Source organism: Eretmochelys imbricata, chromosome 27, assembly GCF_965152235.1.
Source record: "Eretmochelys imbricata isolate rEreImb1 chromosome 27, rEreImb1.hap1, whole genome shotgun sequence".
Classification (NCBI taxonomy): Eukaryota; Metazoa; Chordata; order Testudines; family Cheloniidae; genus Eretmochelys; species Eretmochelys imbricata.
Window position 1 is genome coordinate 6,998,583 of NC_135598.1, and position 25,383 is coordinate 7,023,965.

The 25,383-nt window shown below is 43.0% G+C and overlaps 1 protein-coding gene across 1 annotated transcript in view; it reads left to right on the plus strand.

Annotated features, from left to right (window-relative positions):
- The window catches only part of TANC2 (tetratricopeptide repeat, ankyrin repeat and coiled-coil containing 2), a 713,500-nt gene that overhangs the window by 336,465 nt on the left and 351,652 nt on the right, over positions 1-25,383 (plus strand). Inside the window, exon 5 of the mRNA XM_077806150.1 lies at positions 14,513-14,584. Within this exon, the coding sequence (XP_077662276.1) occupies positions 14,513-14,584 (72 nt within the window). The remainder of the gene's footprint in view (positions 1-14,512; positions 14,585-25,383) is intronic.

The window sequence follows — 25,383 nt, forward strand, 5'->3', positions numbered from 1 at the left end:
TAATTTGACTTTACATTTTTGTATTTCAGAATCCTGATGGCAGTTGTGAGCCTTTTGAGCCACATTGTATTAGATATAGTGTGCATGAAGTACTCCTTCCTTTTGGCAGGGATGACTGACTGAGCTGGAATCGTATCAGTTTCTAACTACTGGCCTGGTTTATTGTGGGTGTCCTGTGTTTTCCAAACAGTCTTTATAGAGTGTAGGGTCACTGTATAGTTCAGACTTTTACAAATATTGACTCAAGCTATTATGTTGGAGTGCTCTTTATTAACAGCTTCATAGAGCCCTGGCATATCTAATGCAGTCTGTTCTTGCAGCAGATTTCCCAGTATGCATTGAGAAACATGACCCACCCTTGTGCTTGCCTGCTGCTAATGATTGCTTTGTCAGATAAAAAGGAGGTAAAGAACTTTAAAGAAAGAAATAGGTACTCTCTATGCTTTAAGGACAGTTGCAGTTAAGTAAAGGAGTAGCAGTGTCAGGCTGATGGCACTTTATTGCTGTTTTTATTACCTGGTCTCTTTGCCTTTAACATAAACATGAATACCTTGGGATGAGGTGAGCTGGAGGCAGCGTATTATTGCTTCCATGAGATCAAATTGGCTGCAGATGGATCTAGCTTGTATTCAAAGGCTGGTCTGGTAATTACTATGCAGTGGTTTGTTCACTGGATTATTTTTTTAGGGTTGCTGAAACCTCTTGTGCATTTCCCCTTTCCCTGGGGGTAGTCACTTCAAAAAATGCACTTGTTTTCTGCTTGTAGGGGATTTGTTGTGCCATGGTTTTTAAAGGGATAATTGGTAGAAGAAGAAAAAGAAGGAACTAGAAACAGAAGACACAAGTAGCACAGACCCATTTATAACCTGTGCTGAATGTTACTGTACATAATTGTTCTGGTTTCTTATTCTCTGTGTAACTGGCAAAAGGAATTTAACAGTAATCGTCTGTCTGTTATAGACCACATTCTAAACTACTCAGCTGGCCCTATGAGGCATTTCAGTCAAGATTGAAATTCATCAGCCATTTTGTCACCGAGGCACCCAGTTTAGTGAGATCCCTTTGTAACTCTTTTCAGACAGCTGTGGACTTAACTCTCTTGAGTAATTTTGTATTGTTTGCAAACTTTGCCACCTCACTGGTTACCCCATTTTTCCAGATTATTTATGAATAAATTAAACACAACTGGTTCCAATACAGATCCTTGGGGGATCCTGCTATTTACTTCTCTCTAATATGGAAACTGAACATTTATTCTTACCCGTTGTCTCTTCACTTTTAACCCAGTTATTGATCCATGAGAGGACTTTCCCTCTTATTCTATGACTGCTTAGTTTGCTGAAGAGTCTTTGGTGAGGGTCCTTATCAAAGGCTTTCTGAAAGTCCAATCACACTGTCTCAACTGGATCACCCTTGTCCACATGCTTGTTGACATCCTCAAAGAATTCTGATAGATTGGTGAGCCATGATTTCCATTTAAAAAACCCATGTTGACTCTTCCTTGGTATATTGTGTTCATCTGTGTCTGATAATTCTGTTCTTCACTACAGTTTCAACCTGTGTGTCTGGTACTGAAATTAGGCTTACCGGCCTGTAATTGCCAGGATCACTTCTGGAGTCTTTTAAAAAAAAATCTGTGTTACATAGTTATCCTCCAGTCATCTGGTACAGAGGTTGCTGTGAGGATGCTCTGCAGTTCCATGACCTGGTGGATCGCATGGCGTCCATATTGCACTTATCTTCAGTAGCCGTGGAGGAATCCTTCCATCCAGTGTTCAACATTGTTGGGGCTATCTCCAATAGTAGGTTATCATAACTAATTCTCAGTGGTCTGCTGGATCCTAAGACTGTTTGGTCCCTGCCTGCCACTGGCCAGCCTGTTTCCAAGAAGGCAAACAAATTACATCAGATACCCTTGGAGCAGTTTTCATATTTTCACACAGGCTGTGTACCTAGTCCACTACTGGTGGGTACTGCCAGTAGCAGATTGAGGTCTGAACAAGCACATTGCAATCCTGCTGATAGGGAAGGGAAAGAATATTGATTCTTCTTCGAGTGATTGCTCATGTGTATTCCACAATAGGTGTGTGTGCTCGCCATGTACACTGGTGCCGGAAGTTTTTCCCCTAGCAGTACCCATGGGGGGAGCGCCCGCCCCCGCGGCGCCTGCCTTGCACGGTATAAGGGGGGCTGTGCTCCCCCCACCCTCAGTTCCTTCTTGCCGCCAGTGAAGGTGCGTCGGAACTGCTCAGCTCCAGCTTTGCTGCAGCTTGTCCCCAGAACTCTTCGTTTGTTCAGTAGTACCTGAAGTCAGTTAGCTAATTCAGTTAGTTTAGTTAGTCATTGAGCCCGGGCCGGGGCATGCTCTGCGCCCCAGGCTTTAAGTTGTGCTGCTCTTGTGGCGCTCTATGCCAAGGAGCGACCCGCATGCAGATTGTCTGCGTTGCTTGGGAGAAACCCATATCAGCGAAAGGTGCAAGATCTGTAAGTCTTTCAAGCCCTGGACTAAAAAAGAAAGGGACATTAGGCTCCGGGCCATCCTGATGGAGTCGGTGCTGGCCCCGACCCCGGCATGCTGCTCCGAACTGGTACCCAGCACTGTGGCGTCGGTACACGGAGACCCTCCGGTACCATCGTGCAGTCGACATCGCTCCCTGTCCACGGGGCACGCCAAGAGGACCGGAAAGACTCCCTCTTCGCAATGGCACTGAGGGAAGTCTGGGACAGAGGCTAGGCCCATGTCAGGTAGTCCTCAATCCCCATCAGGCCCTAGGCCTCTAGCTCATGTGGAGCGGAGTAGCCCGGCCCCTTTGGAGCAAGCCTCTCCAGATGTCATCTACGCCTGAAGCCCTCCAGGCAGCCAGGGACATCATGTCCATGCCGGTGCCCAGAGTTCTGCCCATGTCGGCCTCACGCTCCAGAGGCAAGCCGCCGCTGGGATCACCGCAGTCGCCACTGGCCCGGTCTCGGTCTTGGTTGAGGGAATGTTGCTGACACCGCTCACTGCCCAGCAACCGTTCAGGGCTCAGTCCAGGTGGGATCGCCCTCAACGCTGGCCAGACTGTTCGTATGAGTGCCGTCTGACTGGGACTCCTGGCACCACTTGTCTTCGCGAAGTCAATATTGACAGGACCATGGCAGACGTCGCCAACCATCCTCGTCTTGCAGGACATACCGCAGTCGGTCGCGGCACGATCGTCGACGCTGTTCCCGCTCGGACTCCTGTTCCAAGTCTCCGCCACGGCACGGTAGCCCGGGCATCAATCGCTGGCGTCTCACCGACGCAGGTCCGCCCGTCGAGGCCATTTGCAGAGCAGCTACTACCGTCGGTGCCACTCCTCCGCTTTGAGATCGCAATCCTGTGGCCGATGTAGGTCTCAGCACCGCTGATACTCCCAGTCCAGAGGCAGCAGTGGATTATATGCCAGCCCGGCCTCCCCTCGCAGCCGCCCATTTACAGGCCAACCTAGCCAGCTCGAAAAGCCGGCCCTGCCGGTGCCACAGCAAGCACAGTGGCACCAAGCATCGTGGCTGGCCTGGTGGTACCAGTGGGCACCGTGACCTCCAGTACAGCTCCCGGTGGGGGCTCGCTCGGTGGCCAGGGCCTCGGAAGCACCGTCGGCGTCCATCTTTAGACTGCCAGAAAAAAGGTTGGTGGGACCTGTGTCCTCGGTACTGTGCTCAGAGTCTGACCAAGTGGTAGATCCTCCAGTGCTGGACGACACCCAAAGCACCGCACTGGTTTCGCCCCATCCGGAGGAGCTGATTGCGGCCCCGCCCCCCTCTGTCCAGCAGGACTACCAAGCTCACCAAGACTTCCTAAAAAGGGTGGCAGCGAGCCTCCACCTCCAGGCTGAGGAGATGGAAGGGCCCTCAGACTCCCTGTTCAATGTGCTGTCCCCTTCAGCACTGGGCAGGGTGGCCTTGCCGCTCCATGAAGGAGTGGCAAGAACTGCAAATGCCCTGTGGCAAACACAAGCCTCGTTGGCTCCCATCTCTAAAAAGGCTGCACGCAAGTACTTTGTACCCATGAAGGGACACAAGTATCTGTATACCCACCTGGCGCCCAATTCCTTGGTGGTTGAGTTCATCAACCACAGGGAGCGGCAGGCGCAACCAGCTCCGACCCCCAAGAACAAAGGCTGGATACTTTCGGGAGAAAAGTTTATTCATCGTCAAGCTATAAGTAGTAAACCATCAGGCTCTCCTGGGTCACTACGAGTTTAACTTCTGGGAGTCCCTCCCCAGGTTTGAGGACTCCCTCCGGGATAGTGATAAGGAGTTTAAGGCACTCGTAGAGGAAGGGACAGTGGCTGCAAGGGCATCCCTGCAGGCTGCTTTGGATGCAGTGGACACGGCCACATGGTCCATGGCCTTGGCGGTGTCCATGAGACGGGCGTCATGGCTTCTGCTCTCTGGGCTCTCCAGCGAAGCACAGTTGTCAATGCAGGATCTCTCTTTCTACGGGAAGGCTCTGTTTGCTGCGGAAACACACACGGCTGCATGGCATGAAAGACTCCTGCACGACCCTCCAGATCTTGGGCCTCTATGTCCCTCCTCTGACAAAACCCAAGTCCAAGCCGCAGCAGGCTCCCTCCCAGGCCTACCTCCCGAAGTACGAGGCCGCCCACAAAAAGCAGCGGGACTATAGAAAGTGCCCACAACGGCAATCCTGGCCTGACCCCCAGCCTGGGTCTTCTAAGGGCAAGCAGGAAGGCAAAAGGTGCTTTTGATGGGATGCTCGGGGGTACCCTGCCAGTTCTCAGCAGGGACCTACCCCCAATAAAGCTCCTTTTCTCCAGTTGGTTGTGTGCTTTGCTCCTGGAATGGTCGCGGCTCACCATGGAAAGGGGGGCTCAGGCCCATCATGGACCTGCAAGGCCTGAACCACTACATGGTGAAACTTAAGTTCTGCATGATTTCCCTGGTCTCCATCATCCCCTCCGTGGATCCCGGGGACTAGTACGCTGCCCTTGATCTACAAGATGTGTACTTCCACATCCACATATTCAAGGGGTACAGACGCTTCCTCCGTTTCGTGGTGGGACAGAGTCACTACCAATTCACGATCCTACCGTTTGGTCTGTCCACTGCCCCCAGGGTCTTTACAAAGTGTGTGGCCGTGGTAGCAGCCTACCTCAGGTGGCAGGGGTCCAAATATTCCTATATCTGGACGACTGGCTAGTCAAAGGCACCTCCCAGTCGCAGATGAGGGATCATGTCGCGCTCCTTCTGTCCACATGTACTACCCTGGGCCTGTTGATAAACAATACCAAGTCCACGTTAATCCCTGTCCAACGCATAGAGTTTATCGGGGCACTACTGGACACAACATTGGCCAGGGTCCCTCTCCCACCAGATAGGTTCGAGACCCTGAAAGGGCTCATAGACTCCGTCAGAAGGTTCCTGGTGACAACAGCCAGGGGTTGCCTGCAACTGCTGGGTCACATGTCTGCATGCACATATGTGGTCCGTCACGCCAGACTGAGAATGAGGCCCCTCCAGCTCGCAGTTCTCCCAGGCTGCGGACAGAATGGGCAAAGTCCTCACCATGCCGAACTCGGTGATCACCTCCCTGCGGTAGTTGTCTGTCCCAAACAGCATGCTCCAAGGGGTCCTGTTCAGGGACAGGGCCCCATCGCTGTAGCTGGTGTCCAACGCGTCGGACTTGGGTTGGAGGGCCCATGTGGGGAACTTTCAGACCCAAGGCCTGTGGTCTCTACAAGACCTACCCCTTCATATAAATGTCAAGGAACTCAGGGCGGTACAACTGGCGTATGTGGCCTTCTGCTCGCACCTGGAAGGCAAGGTATTCAGGGTCCTCATGGACAACACGATCTTGATGTTCTATATGAACAGGCAAGGCGGGGTCCTATCCTCTGCCCTCTGCCACAAAGCCCTCAGTCTGTGGGACTTCTGTATAGCCCACGGCATCTACCTAAAAGCCTTCCACCTGCCAGGCACCCAGAAGTGCGGATTGCTTGAGCAGGGATTTTCTTCTCAGCACGAGTGGTCTCTACACCAGGAAGTGGCTTACCAACTCTTCCAAAGGTGGGATACTCCCCAGGTGGACCTATTTGCAACCCGGCAGAACCAATGATGCCCCCGGCTCTGCTCCAGGGGTGGCCTAGGGAGGGGTGCTATCATAGAATCATAGAATCATAGAAAATCAGGGTTGGAAGGGACCCCTGAAGGTCATCTAGTCCAACCCCCTGCTCGAAGCAGGACCAATTCCCAGTTAAATCATCCCAGCCAGGGCTTTGTCAAGCCTGACCTTAAAAACCTCTAAGGAAGGAGATTCTACCACTTCCCTAGGTAACGCATTCCAGTGTTTCACCACCCTCTTAGTGAAAAAGTTTTTCCTAATATCCAATCTAAACCTCCCCCACTGCAACTTGATTCCATTACTCCTTGTTCTGTCATCTGCTACCATTGAGAACAGTCTAGAGCCATCCTCTTTGGAACCCCCTTTCAGGTAGTTGAAAGCAGCTATCAAATCCCCCCTCATTCTTCTCTTCTGCAGGCTAAACAATCCCAGCTCCCTCAGCCTCTCCTCATAAGTCATGTGTTCTAGACCCCTAATCATTTTTGTTGCCCTTCGCTGGACTCTCTCCAATTTATCCACATCCTTCTTGTAGTGTGGGGCCCAAAACTGGACACAGTACTCCAGATGAGGCCTCACCAATGTCGAATAGAGGGGAACGATCACGTCCCTCGATCTGCTCGCTATGCCCCTACTTATACATCCCAAAATGCCATTGGCCTTCTTGGCATCAAGGGCACACTGCTGACTCATATCCAGCTTCTCATCCACTGTCACCCCTAGGTCCTTTTCCGCAGAACTGCTGCCTAGCCATTCGGTCCCTAGTCTGTAGCGGTGCATTGGATTCTTCCATCCTAAGTGCAGGACTCTGCACTTATCCTTATTGAACCTCATCAGATTTCTTTTGGCCCAATCCTCCAATTTGTCTATATCTCTGATGCCTTTACCCTGTCCTTGTTAGGCCAGCTCCGCTATGCGTTTCCCCCATTCCCTCTGATCAGTAGGGCCCTGGAGAAAATAAAGACGGACAAAGCCAGGGTCCTCCTCGTTGCCCTGGCAGGGCCCTGGCAGCATTGGTACTGGACCCTCTCGATGCTGGCAGTAGCTCTGCCATGGCAGTTGCTGCTCCGCCTGGACCTGCTCTCTCAGGACCAGGGCCACCTCCTCTATCCTAACCTAGCAACGCTTCACCTCATGGCGTGGCTGCTCAGTGGCTAGGTGGCGAGGAAAGGACGCACTCGGAACAGGTTCAGCGCATCCTCCTCTAACTCCAGTCGCCCTCCAGTCTCTGCTTCTATGTGGCAAAGTGGTCTCGGTTTTCGAGGTGGGCGGCAGTCCAGGGTGTTTCCCCGACGGCCGCCCCGATCCAGCTTATCCTTGATTACCTCCTCCACCTGAGGGCCCAGGGACTGGCGGTTCCTTAAGGGTTTGGACCGTCTCTACCCATATTCCAAGTCCCTGGTTCCTCAGTGGGACTTAAACCTGGTGCTGGCTCATCTCATGGGGGCCCCGTTTGGTTTATGGTTTTTTATATGGTTTTTCATAAGGACAAGGTCCAGCTCCGCCCACATCCCGCATTCATCCCGAAGGTGGTCTCCGCCTACCACGTGGGACAGGACATTTTTCTGCCAGTCCTCTGCCCCAAGCCTCACATGACCAGTGCGGAACGTTGGCTCCACACGCTTGACATGAGGTGAGCTCTGGCTTTCTACCTTGAGCGGACCAAGCCATTCCGAAAGTCTTCGCAACTGTTCGTCGCCTCGACTGAGGACACGAAGGGTCAGCTGATTTCCACTCAGCGGCTTTCTAAGTGGATCACTTCGTGCATCCGTTCCTGTTATGAGCTGGCGGGGGTTCTCCCGCCGCCCATTGTGAGGGCGCACTCGACTCGGACGCAGGCCTCATCGGCTGCCTTTGTGGCCCATGTCCCCATCCAGGACATTTGTAGGGTCGCCACGTGGCCTTTGGTTCACACATTCACCTCACAGTATGCGATCGTCTCCCAGGCCAGGGATGATGCCGGGTTCGGCAGGGCGGTACTACGTCCCAAGAACTTGTGAACTCCTACCCACCTCCAAGAGACGTAGCTTGGAATCACCTATTGTGGAATACACGTGAGCAATCACTCGAAGAAGAGACAGTTACCTTTTCCGTAACTGGTGTTCTTCGAGATACGTTGCTCATGTCTGTTCCACATCCCACCCTCCTTCCCCTCTGTCGGAGTTGTCTGGCAAGAAGGAAATGAGGGTGGGGGGAACGCAGCTCCCCCTTATACCGCGCCAGGCAGGTGCCGCGAGGGTGGGGGCTGCTCCCCCCTACAGGCACTGCTAGGGGAAAAACTTCCGGCACCGGTGCACGTGGCGAGCACGGACACCTATTGTGGAATAGACATGAGCAACACATCTCAAAGAACACCAGTTATGGAAAATGTAACTGTCTTTTCCCTAAGTATTAGGGTAGCAAATTGTTAAGCAATTATTGCTCGCTGTGAATTCCGCCTCTGGGAAAAGAGAATATTGTTTGTGCAGGATTTGCTGGATGATAACAGGAGATTAGCAAATGCGATCCTAATGGAAGGTCAGAATGTGGCAATGCATGCTCTCAGAGCTTTGTTTGATGCCTGAGACTCTTCTGCTAAAGGATTGGCTTCTTCAGTTACTCTGAGGAAACATGCTTGGCTTTGCTCTTTTTCTCTGGCTTTGGATACTAGTATTAAGGTGAAGGTCATGGGCTTTTCAGTGAAAAGATGGATGAGTTACTGGGAAAGATCAAAGAGACAAGCTCAAAGACCCCCATTTTTTTAGTTTGATTTCTTCTACTAGGAGATGATCTTCTACTCCTTTCCATTATCAGAGATATTATTATCCACAGTCTTCCTCATTTTATTTCTCATCAAGTCAAAGGCATGAGCTACAACACCAGCACCCTATATCTTTCCAGAACCAACACAAGAAGAGATCTTTCAGATCGAGCCTAAATCTAAACAAGATACTCCTTCCATGTCATCTTTGTTGACCAGCAGTCCTTAGATTTGATGTGAGGATCACATATTGAGAGCCAATTAACAAGGATCCTTCCCTTTCTCTATTTGGAGACACATTAGCTCATTTTATCAGCAAATAGAAGCGTATTACATTGACCTGTCCACAGCAACAAGAGTATTTACAAAGTGCCTCTCTGTGGTAGCAGCTCATTTGAGAAAGCAGAGTATTTTAGTTCATCATTTTTGGATGATTGGTTGTTGAAGGATGCTGTTCATGAAGACCTATTAAGTCACATCTCTTATATAACCACCTTTTTTTTCAGCCCTAGCGCTACTTCTGAATGTCAAAAAGTCTACTCTCTGTCCAACTGGACTCAGTAGCAGGGAAAGCCTTACTACCTGAGGGCAGATTTTTAAAAATGGTGCAATATATTTTAAACATTCAAATATGTCATTCATAAAGTTAATTTCTTTTGGGTCTCATGGCAATTATTACTTATGAGAGTCCATTTTGAGTCTGAAAAAGAGGCCAGTGCAGTATTGGATTTCTCAAGTCTGCAGGATAAATCTGGACAGTATTCAAATGTTGCCCTACCTTGAGACATTCTGAACTCGTTGACATTGTGCTCAGTCATTGAAAATATCCTCAGAGGCATCCAGTTCAAGCCACCTTCACCATCAGTTATGATAACTTCAGATGCATTATCTACACTCACAAAACCACCTTGTGAACCCGTGGCTGAGGGTTCTTTGTGTTATTTATCTCTTACGGCGGCATTTGTTATTGCCATAACATCAACCAGAAGTGTGAGTGAATTAAATACCTTGATGGTCGATCCACCATTTATGGTTTTTCATAAAGATAACATTGTTCTTAGACATGATCCCAGGTTTTTGCCAAAAGTGATTTCTGAATTTCTCATCAATCAGATAATTAATTTAACAGTAGTTTTTCCAAGACCATTTACTAATAAGCGGTCATCTGTTTTACATACTTTGGGTTCAGGAAGAGCTCTTCCATATTATTGAAATGGAGCTAAAAATTTTCATAAATCCATATGTATTATTCAAGTTTTATGCTAAAAATCGCATGGGTCATATTGCATCTTCCCAAACTATTTGTAGATGGATTCAACAATTTATTTCTGAATGTTACATGTTAGCAGAAATTCCTGTACAATTGCTTTCCCGCAGAGTTGTGGCAGGATCTTTTGCTTGCCTGCTTGCCCTGTTACTGATATTTGCAGGGCTGCAACCTGGAGTTCTGTACATATCATTTTGAACTGTTGTGTCACAAGTGGATACTTTAAAATATTGCAGTAAATGTCCTGAGAGCATTGTTAGGGTTATTAAGTGTGTTCAAGCATTCTTCGTTGTCTGGGCAATTAGACCTTTCTGAGCTTTTTTTGTATTGCAGAGTAATTACACAAAAGGAGGGTCCTGCCTTTTCCAGACCATAGGGTTGGAGAGGAGCCTTGGACTAGGGGGTTCTCAGGAGTATAACATGGGGGCTTCTTATAGAGTGTTTCAAGCATTTGGGTATGAGAGGGTCCTGGAGAGTGAGACACACAGACCCGTTCTAAGATGGGGCAGCAGCCCTTACCTGAGGTTTCTTCAAGAGGAAAGGTTGCCTGTGTGCAGTTAGTTGCTACCTCTGTTTGAGGAAATGGTACATTTCGTAAATAAACAAAACAGACAAAGTTGATACCTGACTCTGTGTTGCATAAATCTCCTCCAGGCCTCAAAAATTCCTCCCCTGGGCAAAGGGCGACAATATATTTATTTTAAAAGAAAAAGAATATGAAAACCATCTCAGTTCTACAGTTTGGGTGTGATGTTGAAAAGTGGATGAAAATGTGGTAGCCAGAAAAGGATACTGATTGATTAAGGCAAAAGGCTTCAGACTTCCCACTAGCAGGTTGTTTACTGCCTGACTAAAGGCGAGATAGTGAGCTCTACTATTACTGCTTCATTTTGTTTGATGGAAAATTATTTTTGCCTTTGTTAAAATGGGAACAGCAGTTTGGGATTAATATGATCCCATTGTAATTAGATGCAGATTGGCTGTTAGACTTCAAGAGCGGGAGGAAGGAAACCAATCACACTTCCTGTCCATAGAGACACATCACTACATACAGAGCGACTGCAGCAATGATGGGTCTACAACAATGGCATGTTAGTTTTATTAACCCTTTGAGAGCTCTGGGGGATACCGGGTTAAATACAACAAACTGGGACTTAACTGATACTCGTGACTACAGCAGTACAGTACAAAATTATGTCCAAAGGAAAACAAGAACTTTTTCAAAAAGTACAGTCAGGGACACATAAGAAGGTGCAGGAAACATGTTAAAGGTCTCAAGACAATAAAATAGAACAAATGAGGTAAGTGAGTTCTCAGAATTGTAGCACTGCACAACTTTGGTAGGAATCCATCCTAGATAACAGTACATGATGTGTAAACTTTTAAACTTTGAGCCTCTTTATCTTTTCCTCTCTGTCATCTTCTGTTGTTTGCTTTAATAAGGTAAAGATGCACAGGATGTGATTTGTCTTGGTATACATTAAATAAATCCTATGTTAGTGGAGGTTTCCGTTGGTTTGTGAAGACACTGCTTAAAGGGAAATTGGAAGGCCAGATAATTGTGAAACCAGTATTGGTAACTGGTTGCTTTATTGATAGTAATTTCATTGGGTACTTATCTGGTAGTTTAAGCATCTCTGTCTCCTAAATTCTAATTACATTGTTTTTATAAAGGGCATTAATAAATTGTGGCTGGCCCTGCTCAAATGTGCAAAAAAGGAAGGGTTGAGGTGAGCGTGGGATCATGGTACACCAGCTATCTCCCTTCATTCACTACTAAACTTCACACCAGAGTGCACACTGCATGTGTGTGCTGTTTCTGCAGGACAGCCCTCCCTCAGAACAGTGAGTGGCCTTTAAGAACAATTTAGCCCTTATATGTGGAATTAGATTAGATTTTAGATTAATTAGATTTTCAGTATCTTTGAAACGGCTATGTTTTTCAGGCATACACTGGGGTATTTGGGGAACATGGAGCTCTTTAAGCTTCTAAATTATTGTGAAAGGCATTTTAAAGATAATTTATGATGTTTTTCTATGCTAGCCAGTGAAAATGTATGCTTAACACAGCTCATATTAGCTTACTCTGTTGTTCAAAAGTGTTTAATTCAAGTATAATCAAACTGACTAGTATCACTGTTACCTAAATGGTTGTGGAGTAACAGCCGTGTTAGTCTGTATTCGCAAAAAGAAAAGGAGTACTTGTGGCACCTTAGAGACTAACCAATTTATTTGAGCATAAGCTGAAGTGAGCTGTAGCTCACGAAAGCTTATGCTCAAATAAATTGGTTAGTCTCTAAGGTGCCACAAGTACTCCTTTTCTTTTTGCTAAATGGTTGTGGAGAGGTAGTGCATAAAGAGGTACTATCTGATATTCCAAATAACTTTACTACTTAAAAACCAATTTCATGGCACCAAATATTTTACCTATCCTTTTAACCTAGTTTTTAAAATAATTTTAATAAGATTTTTAAGTTTTATTTGAATGCTCTACGTGATAGAGTATAGATCATAAAAGTAAAAAGAGTAAGTGTGTACCTTTTGATATTTTAATAATGCATGCCCTTTTTCACAAATACAGATTTTCTCTGTTTTTTTCCATCTACTGTGATATTTCTGTAGAGCCCTTTATAAAAAATTCAGTTAACCAAGTCATTATCTTGAACTGTGTTTTCATACTCTGAATGAAAGCACTCATTTGAAACTTCCATGATTTAGAGGTTGTCAATCTGGGCTTGTAGCCAGGGGGCTGTTGGTGATTTTCATTCTGTCTTCATGCACAATAATTTTCAAAAATCAAGGGAAGGAATTTTCCAATAAGAATTTTATACTATGAACTAAAAATGTAGGTATAGCCACCCCATCCTCAGTTGTATTAGTGCTGCTGTGTGCCACTCCAATGGCGCGAAGCAGCTCTAAACTCCGCGTAGTGAACCCCAGGAGGATAACCCCGTGTAGTGGGATTCTTGAACGTTGTAGAGCTGCTAGAATAGTTCCTATGACACCTTTTCCTTGACATCACACCCAGAATAGAAACATGACCAGAGAAAGTGACATGGCTGGAGTTCCCCTGCACCCTGGTGCCACCCAGCTGCTATAATGGCCCTGGGGCCAGAAGCAGATGACATGAGTTACAAGGGCTGCCAAGCTGCTGTAACTTGCTTTGGGAAACTGGCCTTTGTGGACAGCTGTCCTAGGATCATTGCTCTTCCTAGCCAAGAAACAAAGCTTTGGGTTTTAGACATTCTCATACTAATTGTATTGATATACCCCAATTGAAGTGTAGGGTCTCTCTCAAACCAGAACCAGCAGGATCATTCAAAAGAAAGAAGCATTTTTGCATACAATCACTGAGCAGGTTGTCACAAAGTTCAGTTGATTTATCTATAAAAATCTTTTATATATTTTAATATAATACTATACTTTTATTTCACTCATAAGTTTTACCTTTCTGTACACTCAAAGCTATTGGCCCATCCCTGAAGTTCTTATTGATGTAAACTTCCTATTTAAGAAGTTTTAACACTTTAAAACTCTTCTTAAAGACATTAGAAGTTTTGCCTGGGTAAGGACTAATGGCTTTTGGATTGTACCATGTACTTGCTATATTTGTATATGTTGTTATGGTCTTTAACATTCTGTACAGCCAGGCTAAAGTAACTCTCAGAGTATGATGCATTTAATTACTAGTTGCTTGTTTCTGCTTTCAGCTTGTGTTTGCTACATGTACTGAAACATCTCTATTGAGCTGCTCATCTATTGTTACTAATCTGGTCAGCTGATCAATGAAGACTGGCATGTAATTAATTGTAAAATATTTACATGTTCCTTTCAGTATCTGTCTGGAAAGATTTACTTGTTACTGTTTACTGCTGCAGCTTTACTATACAGTTTCAGGAGGCGATAACAAGAAACATTTTTTTTTTTGCTGGTTTGTTTAAACAGTTATTTTCAAAGGAAAGCAATATTTAACACAGTATTCCAATTTGCTGCTGACTGTGGACTTGTTTCACATACGCTAAAAATTTTGTATTTTTACAAAACTGTTCAAGACAAAGGAATTAATTGACTCATGGAAAAAGCACAAGTATGATTCTGTTTTTATTAAGAAGTCTGGGATCAGCAGAAGAAAATTAAACACAGATCTATTTTTTTTTTAGTCTATGCATCTGCAAGGACCTCATGCAGTGTGACTATAGTGGGCAATACAGATATAAAAAAAATACCATACAAGATATAGTCAATTGTTTTTTCCTCCTTTTTAATTCTGTCACTCACACAACAAGATTGACCTGCTTTTCTGCTGTTCCTAGAAGATAAGTGATGGTATTTGAGGAAAAGTTGCATCTACCTGACCTATCTGCTATGTTGATATACTTATGCTGTTTTGGTTCTCATGCAGATGGAGGGAGCGAGGAACCACCAGACCGAAGACAGGCAAGTGTAGAATCCCGCCAGAGCCGATCTGGGCAAGGTAATGTTTGTATCATTTTCCTTCAAGAGCTTACTTCTCTTACATTAGCACTTTGTGCAGTTTTTCTGTTTTGATAAGATATCCAGCTCTTCTGGTTTATTGTAGCTTTTATTGTAATTTAGATATACACAAATTTAATAACCATCAGAAAGGTACAAAATGATCAATTTTAAGGGTTGAAATGAAGCTGGAATCATGTATGGTGCACAATATTCTAGTGGGACCCTTTCAAACAAATACTGTAGTATCTATTAATTTACATATCTGGGCGTCACATCCTCAGTTCCTCAGGCTGTGGACTGGGGATCTTCTTGGGGGCTGGGGGTGAAGGTGTTCTTCCTACTATTCCACAGAGCAGTGGCAGAGGTACTCAGCAGGCACCTATCTTCTGCACCCACTTCTGGAGAGGAGTGCCTGGGTAGTAGCATCTAGTGTGGGCTCTGGAAATCCTGTCCTTCACTGCAATGCAGCAGCAGAACACCATTTCCTTCTGGCAAGTTTCTCCATCCTCCAATGCTGAGGTGGGAGGTCCATGTTGTATTTATGGAGAGCAGCAATAGAGTAAGAGTAGAAAAGAGAATTTGTATCTGTTAAATAATGTTTTAGGTCATTCTCTGGGGCTGTGAAAGTCCTGCTGTTTGGAGCCTTAAATGCAGCTCACCAGCCTACTAAGGCGGCATTCGATAGAAACATGCTTCTCACTGGTAGTATGTTTGCTCATTCACTTTGTGGTTTTCTGCACCAGATTCCAAGAGTAATTCTGTTTCACTTTCCTTTTCCTTCCCCAAATCTGTTGTTGCTGTAGAGTCCGAATAGTTTATTGAAGTGATGTTGACTTCAGAGCAATAGTTCTGTTCTTTGGCTGTGTTCCAGTGTTGCCAGCAGAATATTGTATTGGCAAAAGTATTCTGGATGATTGAAGTCTGCAGACAAATTTAGGGGTATGGGTATTTGGAACTAAAACTATTGAACCCTGTGAAATGGCAACTGTTGATAGAGGTTTGTTGTCTGTAATAGTTTTTTTAATTTAGAATTTTATATCTAAAATAATAAGAATTGAGGCTAGATTAGAAAGAAACAAAGAATTCTAATGCGTCTACAAACTCCGACAGCCACATTGCATTCAGAACCAGGTTGCTTTCCTGGAGTTTTGTTAGGGAATAAAAGATTAATAATAATAAATGATAACCTGTTCTTTTCAGTCTGCTCTCTATTTATTATACAAAAGCTATTATTGGTAATATTAATTGTAAAAGGAGTATCTAGCCCATTTTCTCTGATTGTGCTCTCTGATGTAGTTTAATTGGCTTAGATTTAAAATATATACAGACATACATATACATAGGTTTAGCTGAAATGCAGATTTCAGAATGTTGTGATTGGACATAACAATCAGGTACTTTGATGGTTTGAGGTACTATATTCTTCCAAAGCACATTGCTGAATACTTGCTAGACGTACCTGTGATTCACTGGAAAAGATCTTTTCATGCTGTGGGAAAAATGCTAATCTGTGGGCTGCAGGTATGTTGTTTGCTAGTGTGTACTTGATGAAGAATATTATATACACACACAAAATCATATTAAAAGGTCATTATTAAGGTTGCAAAGTCAAGCACTCAAACATTAGGAAATGCCAGAACTAAGGTGCTTGAGTTTACATGAGCAAAACAATGTATTTTTTACCAGCCTCATTCTTGGAAACAAATGAACTCTTTGGGCTGAAGTTTTCCACTAAACTTCAGCCTGAGGCAGACCCTTAGTATAGAAGATTTCAGCCCAGATGGGTAAAGTTTGGCAAAGTTATAAGCTATTGAAAACAAGATCATATAGTTATACAATTTTAATAGTAGGCAATGCTGTGAGCCCTGTCTATAATAAAATGGCGAGGGGGAAAAAAAAGGTGACTCATATAAAGGTAGATGACAGCATATATAAAAATATGTATGTAGAAATGGTTTAGTAATTGAAATGGTCAAGTTTCAGAGTAACAGCCGTGTTAGTCTGTATTCGCAAAAAGAAAAGGAGTACTTGTGGCACCTTAGAGACTAAATAAATTGGTTAGTCTCTAAGGTGCCACAAGTACTCCTTTTCTTTTTGTGAAATGGTCAAGTTAAACAAGATAAAATTTTGGCTTTATCTCTTTCTTTCCCTCCAACACATGGACAGATACATTATTCATAAACTTTCATTTAGGAGTTCTGGAGAAGGCCAGTTTTGTCCAAATAGCATCTTGTTAACCTGATGATTAAAGTGACTGACCTGTTTCTTATTTGGTACCATTTATACATACTTTAATACGTTAATTTTTAAAATTATTGTTAATCATTTCCTGTTGAACTATGTTAATCATGTATCTATGTAAATGTATATGGTCTTTCACAAACCTATATTGAGTCATTAGACATCTATTTGTTATTTATAAAACAATTGTATTGATGGAAAACCCTGTTTTGTATGCTCATTGTTTGCTGCACACAAGTATGGCATGTGTGTGCAAAAATGTGAGCACGTTTTGAAAACGTAGGCCTTTATTTCCTGAACTCTGCACAGTGATTGTTGTGTAAGTCTAACCATCAGAGGAAGCCCATGAAGTCCCATGAATGGATCAGAAATTAGATGAAAATTTTAAAAATATCCAATTATTTAAGGGCATATTCCCTGTCTCTCCTCCATTCACCTGAAACCACTCAAAGGTTGTGGCTGGAGGAGACAAACCTCGTTTATAAACTGGAATCCCTTCCTTCCTCACTTCACTTTCATGATTCCAATGTTTGTCGCCTCACTTTCACACCCCTCCTCTATGGGACCCAGCCTCTCTATTCCCCTTCCTCTCATGAGGCTGCCTCTATAAGAGGTTACCTCATTTCAAATCCAGGTAGTATCTTCTCATTCCACCTTTTAATATTTTTCAGCCTGCTGAGGCCCATAGTGCAATTCAGTGTGTGACAAAGACCCAAAATGAAAGATGCACACAAATTATTTTATGTTGTAAACTTAAGATGCCATTAGTGTAAATGGCTCTTACTTATCTAGCCGCAGTTTCATGATTCTGTTTCTGAAGTAAATAATTTTGAAACCACACATATGAAGGGGACACCAAATTTCTGTGGAAACTAAGATAACTTTGAGACTAAAAGAAGTGATGTCCTTTGAAATGAGGAACAATTGAGACATATAGAATTGCCAACCTCAGGAGATCAAAAATCATGAATCAGATCCCCAATAAAAGTGAAATATGTCTCCAAAAGAATGAGATTTATTTTTTAAGAAATAATACATTGTGTTTTTGGTCTGACTCTTGATTTTTGAGCTCTTCTGACCATTCCCAATGTGTGTGGTGACCATGAGTGTTGCCCACTCTTTCACATTTATTGAAAAGGTGGATTTAAACCCCAGGCAGGAGCTGAGACCCTGAACACCCAAAGCAGTCCTGTCATCCTAGTTTGTCATGACTCGCTGGTCTCGAGCCCAGGTCCACAGAGTTGATGGGAATGGCCACGCTCCAACCCTCCAGCTGATCTGTGATCCATGAAGTCAAGGCACAGTTCCTACTTAAGCCTGCAGTAGGAACAGGAAGCTGTGTGAACAACTGGGCCCCACCCTGCTATGGAATGTGTGCCTTATGCTTAGGGTGACCAGATGTCCCATTTTTATAGGGACAGTCCTGTTTTTTGGGACTTTTTCTTATATAGGCGCCTATTAGCCCCCACCCCCTGTCCCGTTTTTTCATAGTTGCTATCTGGTCACCCTACTCGTGGTACTGCTCATGCTTATGCAGCTTGATTTCCTGGCATCTGACTCATAGTTCTGATCTCCAGTTTATCTCCTGCCTCTGACCCAGCTTGACTCTAGTTCCTGACATGGTTCTGATCTCCAGTTTGCCTCTTGCTTCTGACTTCCTGGTATCCTGACCCAGCTGACTCTGGATTCCTGTCTCAGGACTGTAGACTCTAGCTTTTATTACTAGGTCTGGCCACCCATGACCTGACCATGACACAGTTCCCACATCAATGTTGATACCACATCTGCCTATCTCATCAATTCTGCCTCTCCCACAGCCCCCACATCTGTTCTGTCCCCACACGAGTGCTGCAGTCTGCCCCCATATCAGTGCCAGTTCCAATCTTTATCCCCCATATCAGTGCTGCCCTCAGCCTCTCATCTGCCCACCATCCTAATCTTTCCATCAGTTCTGCTCTCCCAACCTCACCACTAGTCCTCCTATTACTCCTGAGGCTCTTCACTCCAGCCCAGCCTGGTCTCAGGGGGCTGCAGTGGTGCCCTTATCCCTCTCGCCTATTCCCATACTGGTTGTTGCATAGAGGGGAAGAGCGAGGCGTGATTTCCATTGCTCATTGGAGAGGAGGAAAGAGCAGAGACCTACTGAGCTGATGGGCACTTTGATTCCTCTTTCACCCTCCCCTCCCATGAAAACAGTGAGCAGAGGGGGAGAGAATCTACCTGCATCCTGCAGGGTTGAACTTCATGACAGGGCTGGAGCTCTCATGTCATCACAAGACAAGCTCCAGCCCTGTCGGAAACCCCATCACTAACGAAAAAATTCTGAGAGTTGGCAATACTGGAGGCATGCTACTGCTCCACATCCCTCGTCTTATTCCATGCCACCCATTTATACCCTCCAAGACTCATGCCCCTCCTCTCTTTCCCTAGGTTCCTATCCCTTTGTAACCCACCTTCTGACTCAGCCTAGCGGTAGCTGAAAAACACAGCATGGAGCCAGTACCAGTTCAGTTTCTGTATGTAAACATTCAAAAATTGGGATTTTTTTTCTCTCTGTATACACTTGAAATGAGCTCTGAATGAGTGTGGAATAGTCACAGTTAACAGGAAAGGGAAAGAAAACAAAGGAAAAAAGTAACAAAATACCACTTACCCTAACTTTTAGCTTGCATGAGCACAACCTAAGATATGGCTGCAGGCCAAATATGTGGGCTAGTACAGACAGGAGAAGCGTCATCATGTTGGCATTGAGTTCTGAAGATGAAAACAGATTGGTTCAGAGCTGTCCAGGAGAAGAGACAGTCTGACTTGTGCATGGGGAAAAATGAAGGGTGTTTAAGCTTCATGTGATTATTATTAACTGTAACCTATGTTTACTCCATATGCTAACATGTTATACATACTATACCACAGGGGCTTAGAGATTTTGTTATGCATAGAATTTAAGTGAGGCGATCAGACTCTTGCAATATAAATCAAAACACAATTTGGAATATCACAAAAAAGTTTATCTATTAAGTCTATGACATTTTGTCATATTGAAATAATCCAGAAGACAATTTACTATTTAGTATATGCACTGTATAGGAAATGTCTTGTGTACGTATATGTTGTAGCAATACTGCTAAAGTTGTGGGTCAGTCACTGTAAATCCTTTGTTTCAGTGATTTATAAATCAGTAGAAAGATATTCTGTTTGACTGAAGCAAATTTCAGAATAATCTGTTCAAATCCTTTTGAATTTTGCAATTGTGAAAAAATGAGAATTTTGATTTCTCCCTTTTTCCCATCCCAAAGATATTCCTTTGCTTTTACTGAATTCAGAATCATTTTTTTGTTAAAATTAAAATCTGGTAGGTAATCCATGAATAAAACATTTTTAATTTAAGTTTTATTAATGATTAAAAGAGAGAGAGAGAGAGAAAGAGAGAGAGAATGGTCCAGTGTTTTGAGCAAGAGACTGAAATCCAGTGATTCTGGATTCTCTTTCCAGCTCTGCCAATTACTTGCTCTGTGTGACTTTAAGTAAGTCAATTAATTTTTTGTGCCCCAACTTCTGTATCTGTAAAATTAAGATAATATCCCCTGACAAGGATTTTATGAGGGTTAGTACATTAATGTTTGCAAAGCATTTTGAGAATTTAGATGGCAGGTGCTATCAATTTGTATGGCTATTTGTTCACATTATTGCTTTATTTATTGTTCATTTTATATAGAAATACACGGAACTCTCAGTTTCCCCTCAGCTTTAGACAAGTACCAGATATTATGGCCACAAATTCTTTTGTAGACCTATACTATAATGGAGCAAATGCAGAGCATGCAAGCCTTACACATCTCTTCAAAGAACCACATGCAGTAAAGTGTGTGGTGCTTTCTAAAGCTGTCTCAGAATGCTGGAATTTGAACCTGTATCTTCAGGGAATTTTAAACCTGTGCATAGCGCCCCTCAGGGGCATCATCCTGCAAACTGCTGAGCATTCTGGCCCCGTCCAGCAAAGCATTTTGGCATGTGCTTAACATTTAACAGTATGAAGTGAAAAGAGCAGACGAAAGCATCCAGCTGAAAGTATTTTTAGCAATCATGGCAAAAATTGTTATCCATTCTGAATTAATTGGAAATTTGCATATCAAAGAAACTGCAGTGTAATGACCTTGAGGTCATTAAAATCTTAAAAGCAAAAAAAAAAAAATCAGTTAAGGATTATATCTTCAATACATGGGCAAAGTAAAATAACGTGGATTGTAATGAATGCTCATTAATTGTCACATGAATGTTAAGAGTCCTACATGGAGGCATCCAGTACTGCACTTGAGCATACATATGCAATAATAGTTAATTTTTGTTTTGTTTTTCACTGTAGAAGGATACAGCTATGTTGTGAAGTATTCCATGACTTTGAGATTGGTTATGGGTCCATATATTTTAGCTGTAAAATGTGTAACTTTTTATCAGTTTTCTGATAAGGAGTTGTCTGAGAACTTCAGCATTATTTAAATCTGTTTCCTGCTATGTGAATGAATAATGTATTCCCTTGACTATTTTACACTGTTGATATAGCCTTTTTTGGACAGCTACAATAAACTCAGGCTGTTGTCTCTTCTGAATTATAATGTATTGAAGGCATTTATCTTTTCTGCTTTATCCACATGTGACAATTCAGCTCTGTTATCCATCCTCTGTGAATTAGTTTTTATAAACCTACATTTTATTCACACAAACTACTGAAAGTCACACAAAGCTATCCAATGGAAATCAAATAATTACTTTCAGAGAGGAAAATTATAACACAGGAACAAAGGTGATCAGAGCCCATGGCTATAATCTATCTGATCTTTTGCAAAATCAAAGAAATGAGATGATCTGGGAGAAATTTAGATGCACCTCTCATAATTCTCTGCTCAGTAAGTATAGTTTATGCATCAGGTATCAAGTCATGTATATTTGCAGTAAAATATAAAGGATAACAGTTGCAAATATGGAGGCAAGTTATCCCAGAACTCCACAGTACTCCAGTGTATTAGCGAGATGCCTCTGGAAACGGAAGGTCCTTAAGTAATTCTTTTCAAATATTAGAACTGATTTGTTGCAAGTGATGTGTGAAAATTTGGATCAGTTTTTATTTTTAATGAATCAGTTAATCCATTCCTGATCACAAAACTGACCTCGAGAAACTAGTTAAAAATGTGAAGATAATGATCCAGATTATGCCCTAAATTACGCGTTTGCAACCCCACTCTTTTGTAAAAGAACAGCAACTCAGTGAACGGTACTTTTTGTCAAATATTTAATTTTCCACCCAGGCAAGTTGAGCTTCCTTTCCAAGCCAGTAGTTTAAGAAACTGAATGATATGAAGCCCCAAAGTACCATTCTGGACCTCTGAGCACGTGCTTCCAAACAATTGGCTTAAGAACAGTTCTGAGATGTCGTCATTACTTGGGAGAGAGAGAATATGGCATTTAATATGCGGCAGTTTATCGCTATAAAATTAACGATTGATGCAGATCATTCCTTTTGCAACTTTTGCGTAGCAGAGGCTAGCACAGATTTTGACAAATTTCTTTTTGTGGCCCCAAATACTAATAATTAAGAGGAGTAGCACAGAACTCATAGCCCAAGACGAACAAGAGCTAAGGTGGCTTCAATTCCCTTCCAACCCTGATCTTCTATGATTCTAGCAAAGTCACCTTCATGCCTTCCCAATTCTGGGCTGCTCTGGGAGCCAGAGTAGCCAGTGGTGTAATTTTAACAGCCCCAGTCGAAGTCACAGCAGGCTGCCCTGTGCGTGGCTGTGCTTCTCAGAATCTCTGCAGTGTTCTGGGCTGGTACTATGCTCCCCCTGCCCGAAGCATGCTCCCTGTGCTAGGGTTTGTGAGGGAGTCCTGCAGTAATTTTCCTCAGTTCCTATACATGGGGAAATTTTACCCCAGCTGGATTCAGGGCTTCTCAAGACCCTTTGTACCTCTCCAGCACTTGTAACAGGCATAAAGGGACAAGAAAGGGGTGACAATCTCATGCATCATTTCTAATTTTCCCTCTTCTATTTAACTAAGAACTTGACCATCAGTTAGCAAAACTGAGGGAGGCTTAATGAATAAATCATAATTTTCCATATTACTTACTCAGTGTCCAATTTTTTTTTTTGCTCTCTGTATACAGTATGGCAAATATACATATCTGTACTATAATTCAAATGTCTCTGTGCAATTGTTAACAATTTGTCCCAATGTACTGAATATTCAGAATATTTGCTTAAAAATTCTGGTAAAATTAGTAACTGGAGGAGGAGCATAAAATAACTTTGATCACAAGCAAAGATCTGCTCATTCTGTACATTACAGGGAGAAATTAATTCTGCCTCCAAATGCTCTCTACATTAAAATAATAATAATTCCCATCAGTCTTCAGTTTGCTTATATTGCAGTAACTGGGATACTGTCACCCCATGGCATCATATCTGAGAACCTTCCACAGAAAATCAATAGCAAAGTCAACAGAGAGCTTCAGTGGACTTCTCTCACACTTCTCCCTTTTTAGGGTTAAGCCTCTCCTTGAGGTAGAGTTGTGAGCTTCTTTTAAAGCTTTTATTAATTTCCTTTTCTTTTGTTCGTTTGTTTTTTGTTTGGCTGGGCTTTGGGTAGAAGGGGGTTCCAGAGCAATTGCAGAAATGAGTGGCAGTGAGATACAGAATAGACTTTGAACTTGAAAAAAGAACAAGGACAAATAAAATGAACCATTTGACTGTACTGTTCTTTGAGGAGCTTCAATTAGATTCTAAAATTATCACCTGAGTTCAAACAAAGCCAACAATTCAATTCGGTAAAGGTATTTTACTTAGCCCAAAGACTCTTTATTGCCTAGTGATAAGACTGCAGAAAATGTAGAGCTTTCTATCTACATAAAGTGTTTAAGAATCAGAGAAACATGAGCCAAATTCTCAGATGGTGTAAATTTGCATAGCTCCACTCTGCTGATTTATACCAGTTGAGACTCTGACCCAGTATCTGCTCTGAGTAAATCTAGTCTGTCCATTAGCAGGTAACCTTGTAAAGAATGACTTCTCATCTGTAAGCCAGCAATTTAGCTCAGATTTCCTGTTCTACAAGAACGTTAAAGAAATAATAAGGTAACAGACTCCATCTTTCGCAGCTCCTCTGTCATTCTAATAAATGAGAGGGGAGAAGTGAAAAGAGCAATAGATAGCATCACTGGACAAACAGAAATCTAAGGGATCTGTTTCTGTGTGGTCCCATGGAATTGCATGAAATACACATTAAGGTCTGTTAATTCTGTAGTTTTTAGAGCCTAAAGATTTCTGACTAGTCTAAGATTCCAGAATTTTGGATGTGTGCACCAGACAGGAATCTTTTGGATGGGGTTGGAGGAAATCTATTTGGGATTGTAAGTCATAAGAAACAATACATTTGAAAACCTTTATGAACAGACTCCTTACACTTTATTTTAAAACAGATCTATTTTATATCATATAATGTACGAATTTCTGTATATCTATTGACAAATATCCTTCTATAAACAAAGCCAAACTCTAAACTATGTCAAACAAATTTTTCAGAGTAACAGCCGTGTTAGTCTGTATTCGCAAAAAGAAAAGGAGTACTTGTGGCACCTTAGAGACTAACCAATTTATTTGAGCATAAGCTTTCGTGAGCTACAGCTCACTTCATCGGATGCATACTGTGGTTTCCAAATAAATTGCTTAGTCTCTAAGAAACAAATTTTTTATTTTCATTTTAGGAATATTTGTATTTAGGAATGTAAATGTCTTTTATACATTTATAAATATATTTATTTTAAATAAAATAATATATTTAATTATTTAAAGCAGCAATGAAATTGAAAAATAGAATACAATATACATTTATAGCTACCATGACAGAGTACAAAAACTGATACTAGTGAGCACAAACCTGTTAATCATCATTTATTATTGTATTTTTGAAAGATTAGCAAGAGCACTAGGTGGTGCTCTTTTATTGCAGAGTATTAAAAATTCAAATTAATAAATAAATCATATTACAAAGTGAGGAAGCAGGTAAAATGAAGAAGGTAAATATTGATGCACTGTGTAATCCAGGCACAGAGCAGATCCGAGTCTATATCTTCTGTCTCCCAGGCCAAAGAGTCATTCTCACACACTCTCTTGCTCTTTTGCCCGGTTAATATTTAAGTATTTATAGAAAGTCGAACCGCTTCAACAGGAAAGATTGACTGCGGGATAACGTATAGCTTGGTGGTAAGGGTACTTCTTTGGTAGAAGGGAGACCTGAATTCAAGTCCCTGCTCCAAAGAGTATTTAAATATTTGTGCAATGTGGAACAGCTTCAAAAGGAGACACTGAGAGCAACCAACCCCTGAATAGCCTGTAAACCTGGTGATTAGGATGCTTACCTGACAGGAGATATATCTGAGTTCAAGTCCTTGCTCCACAGTAGGGACTCAAACCCTCCCGTCTCCAAGGCAAGTGGCCTACTAACTACTGGGCTAAAGGTAATAAGAGGGACATGCGTACACACGCGCACACACACTTTTTTGAA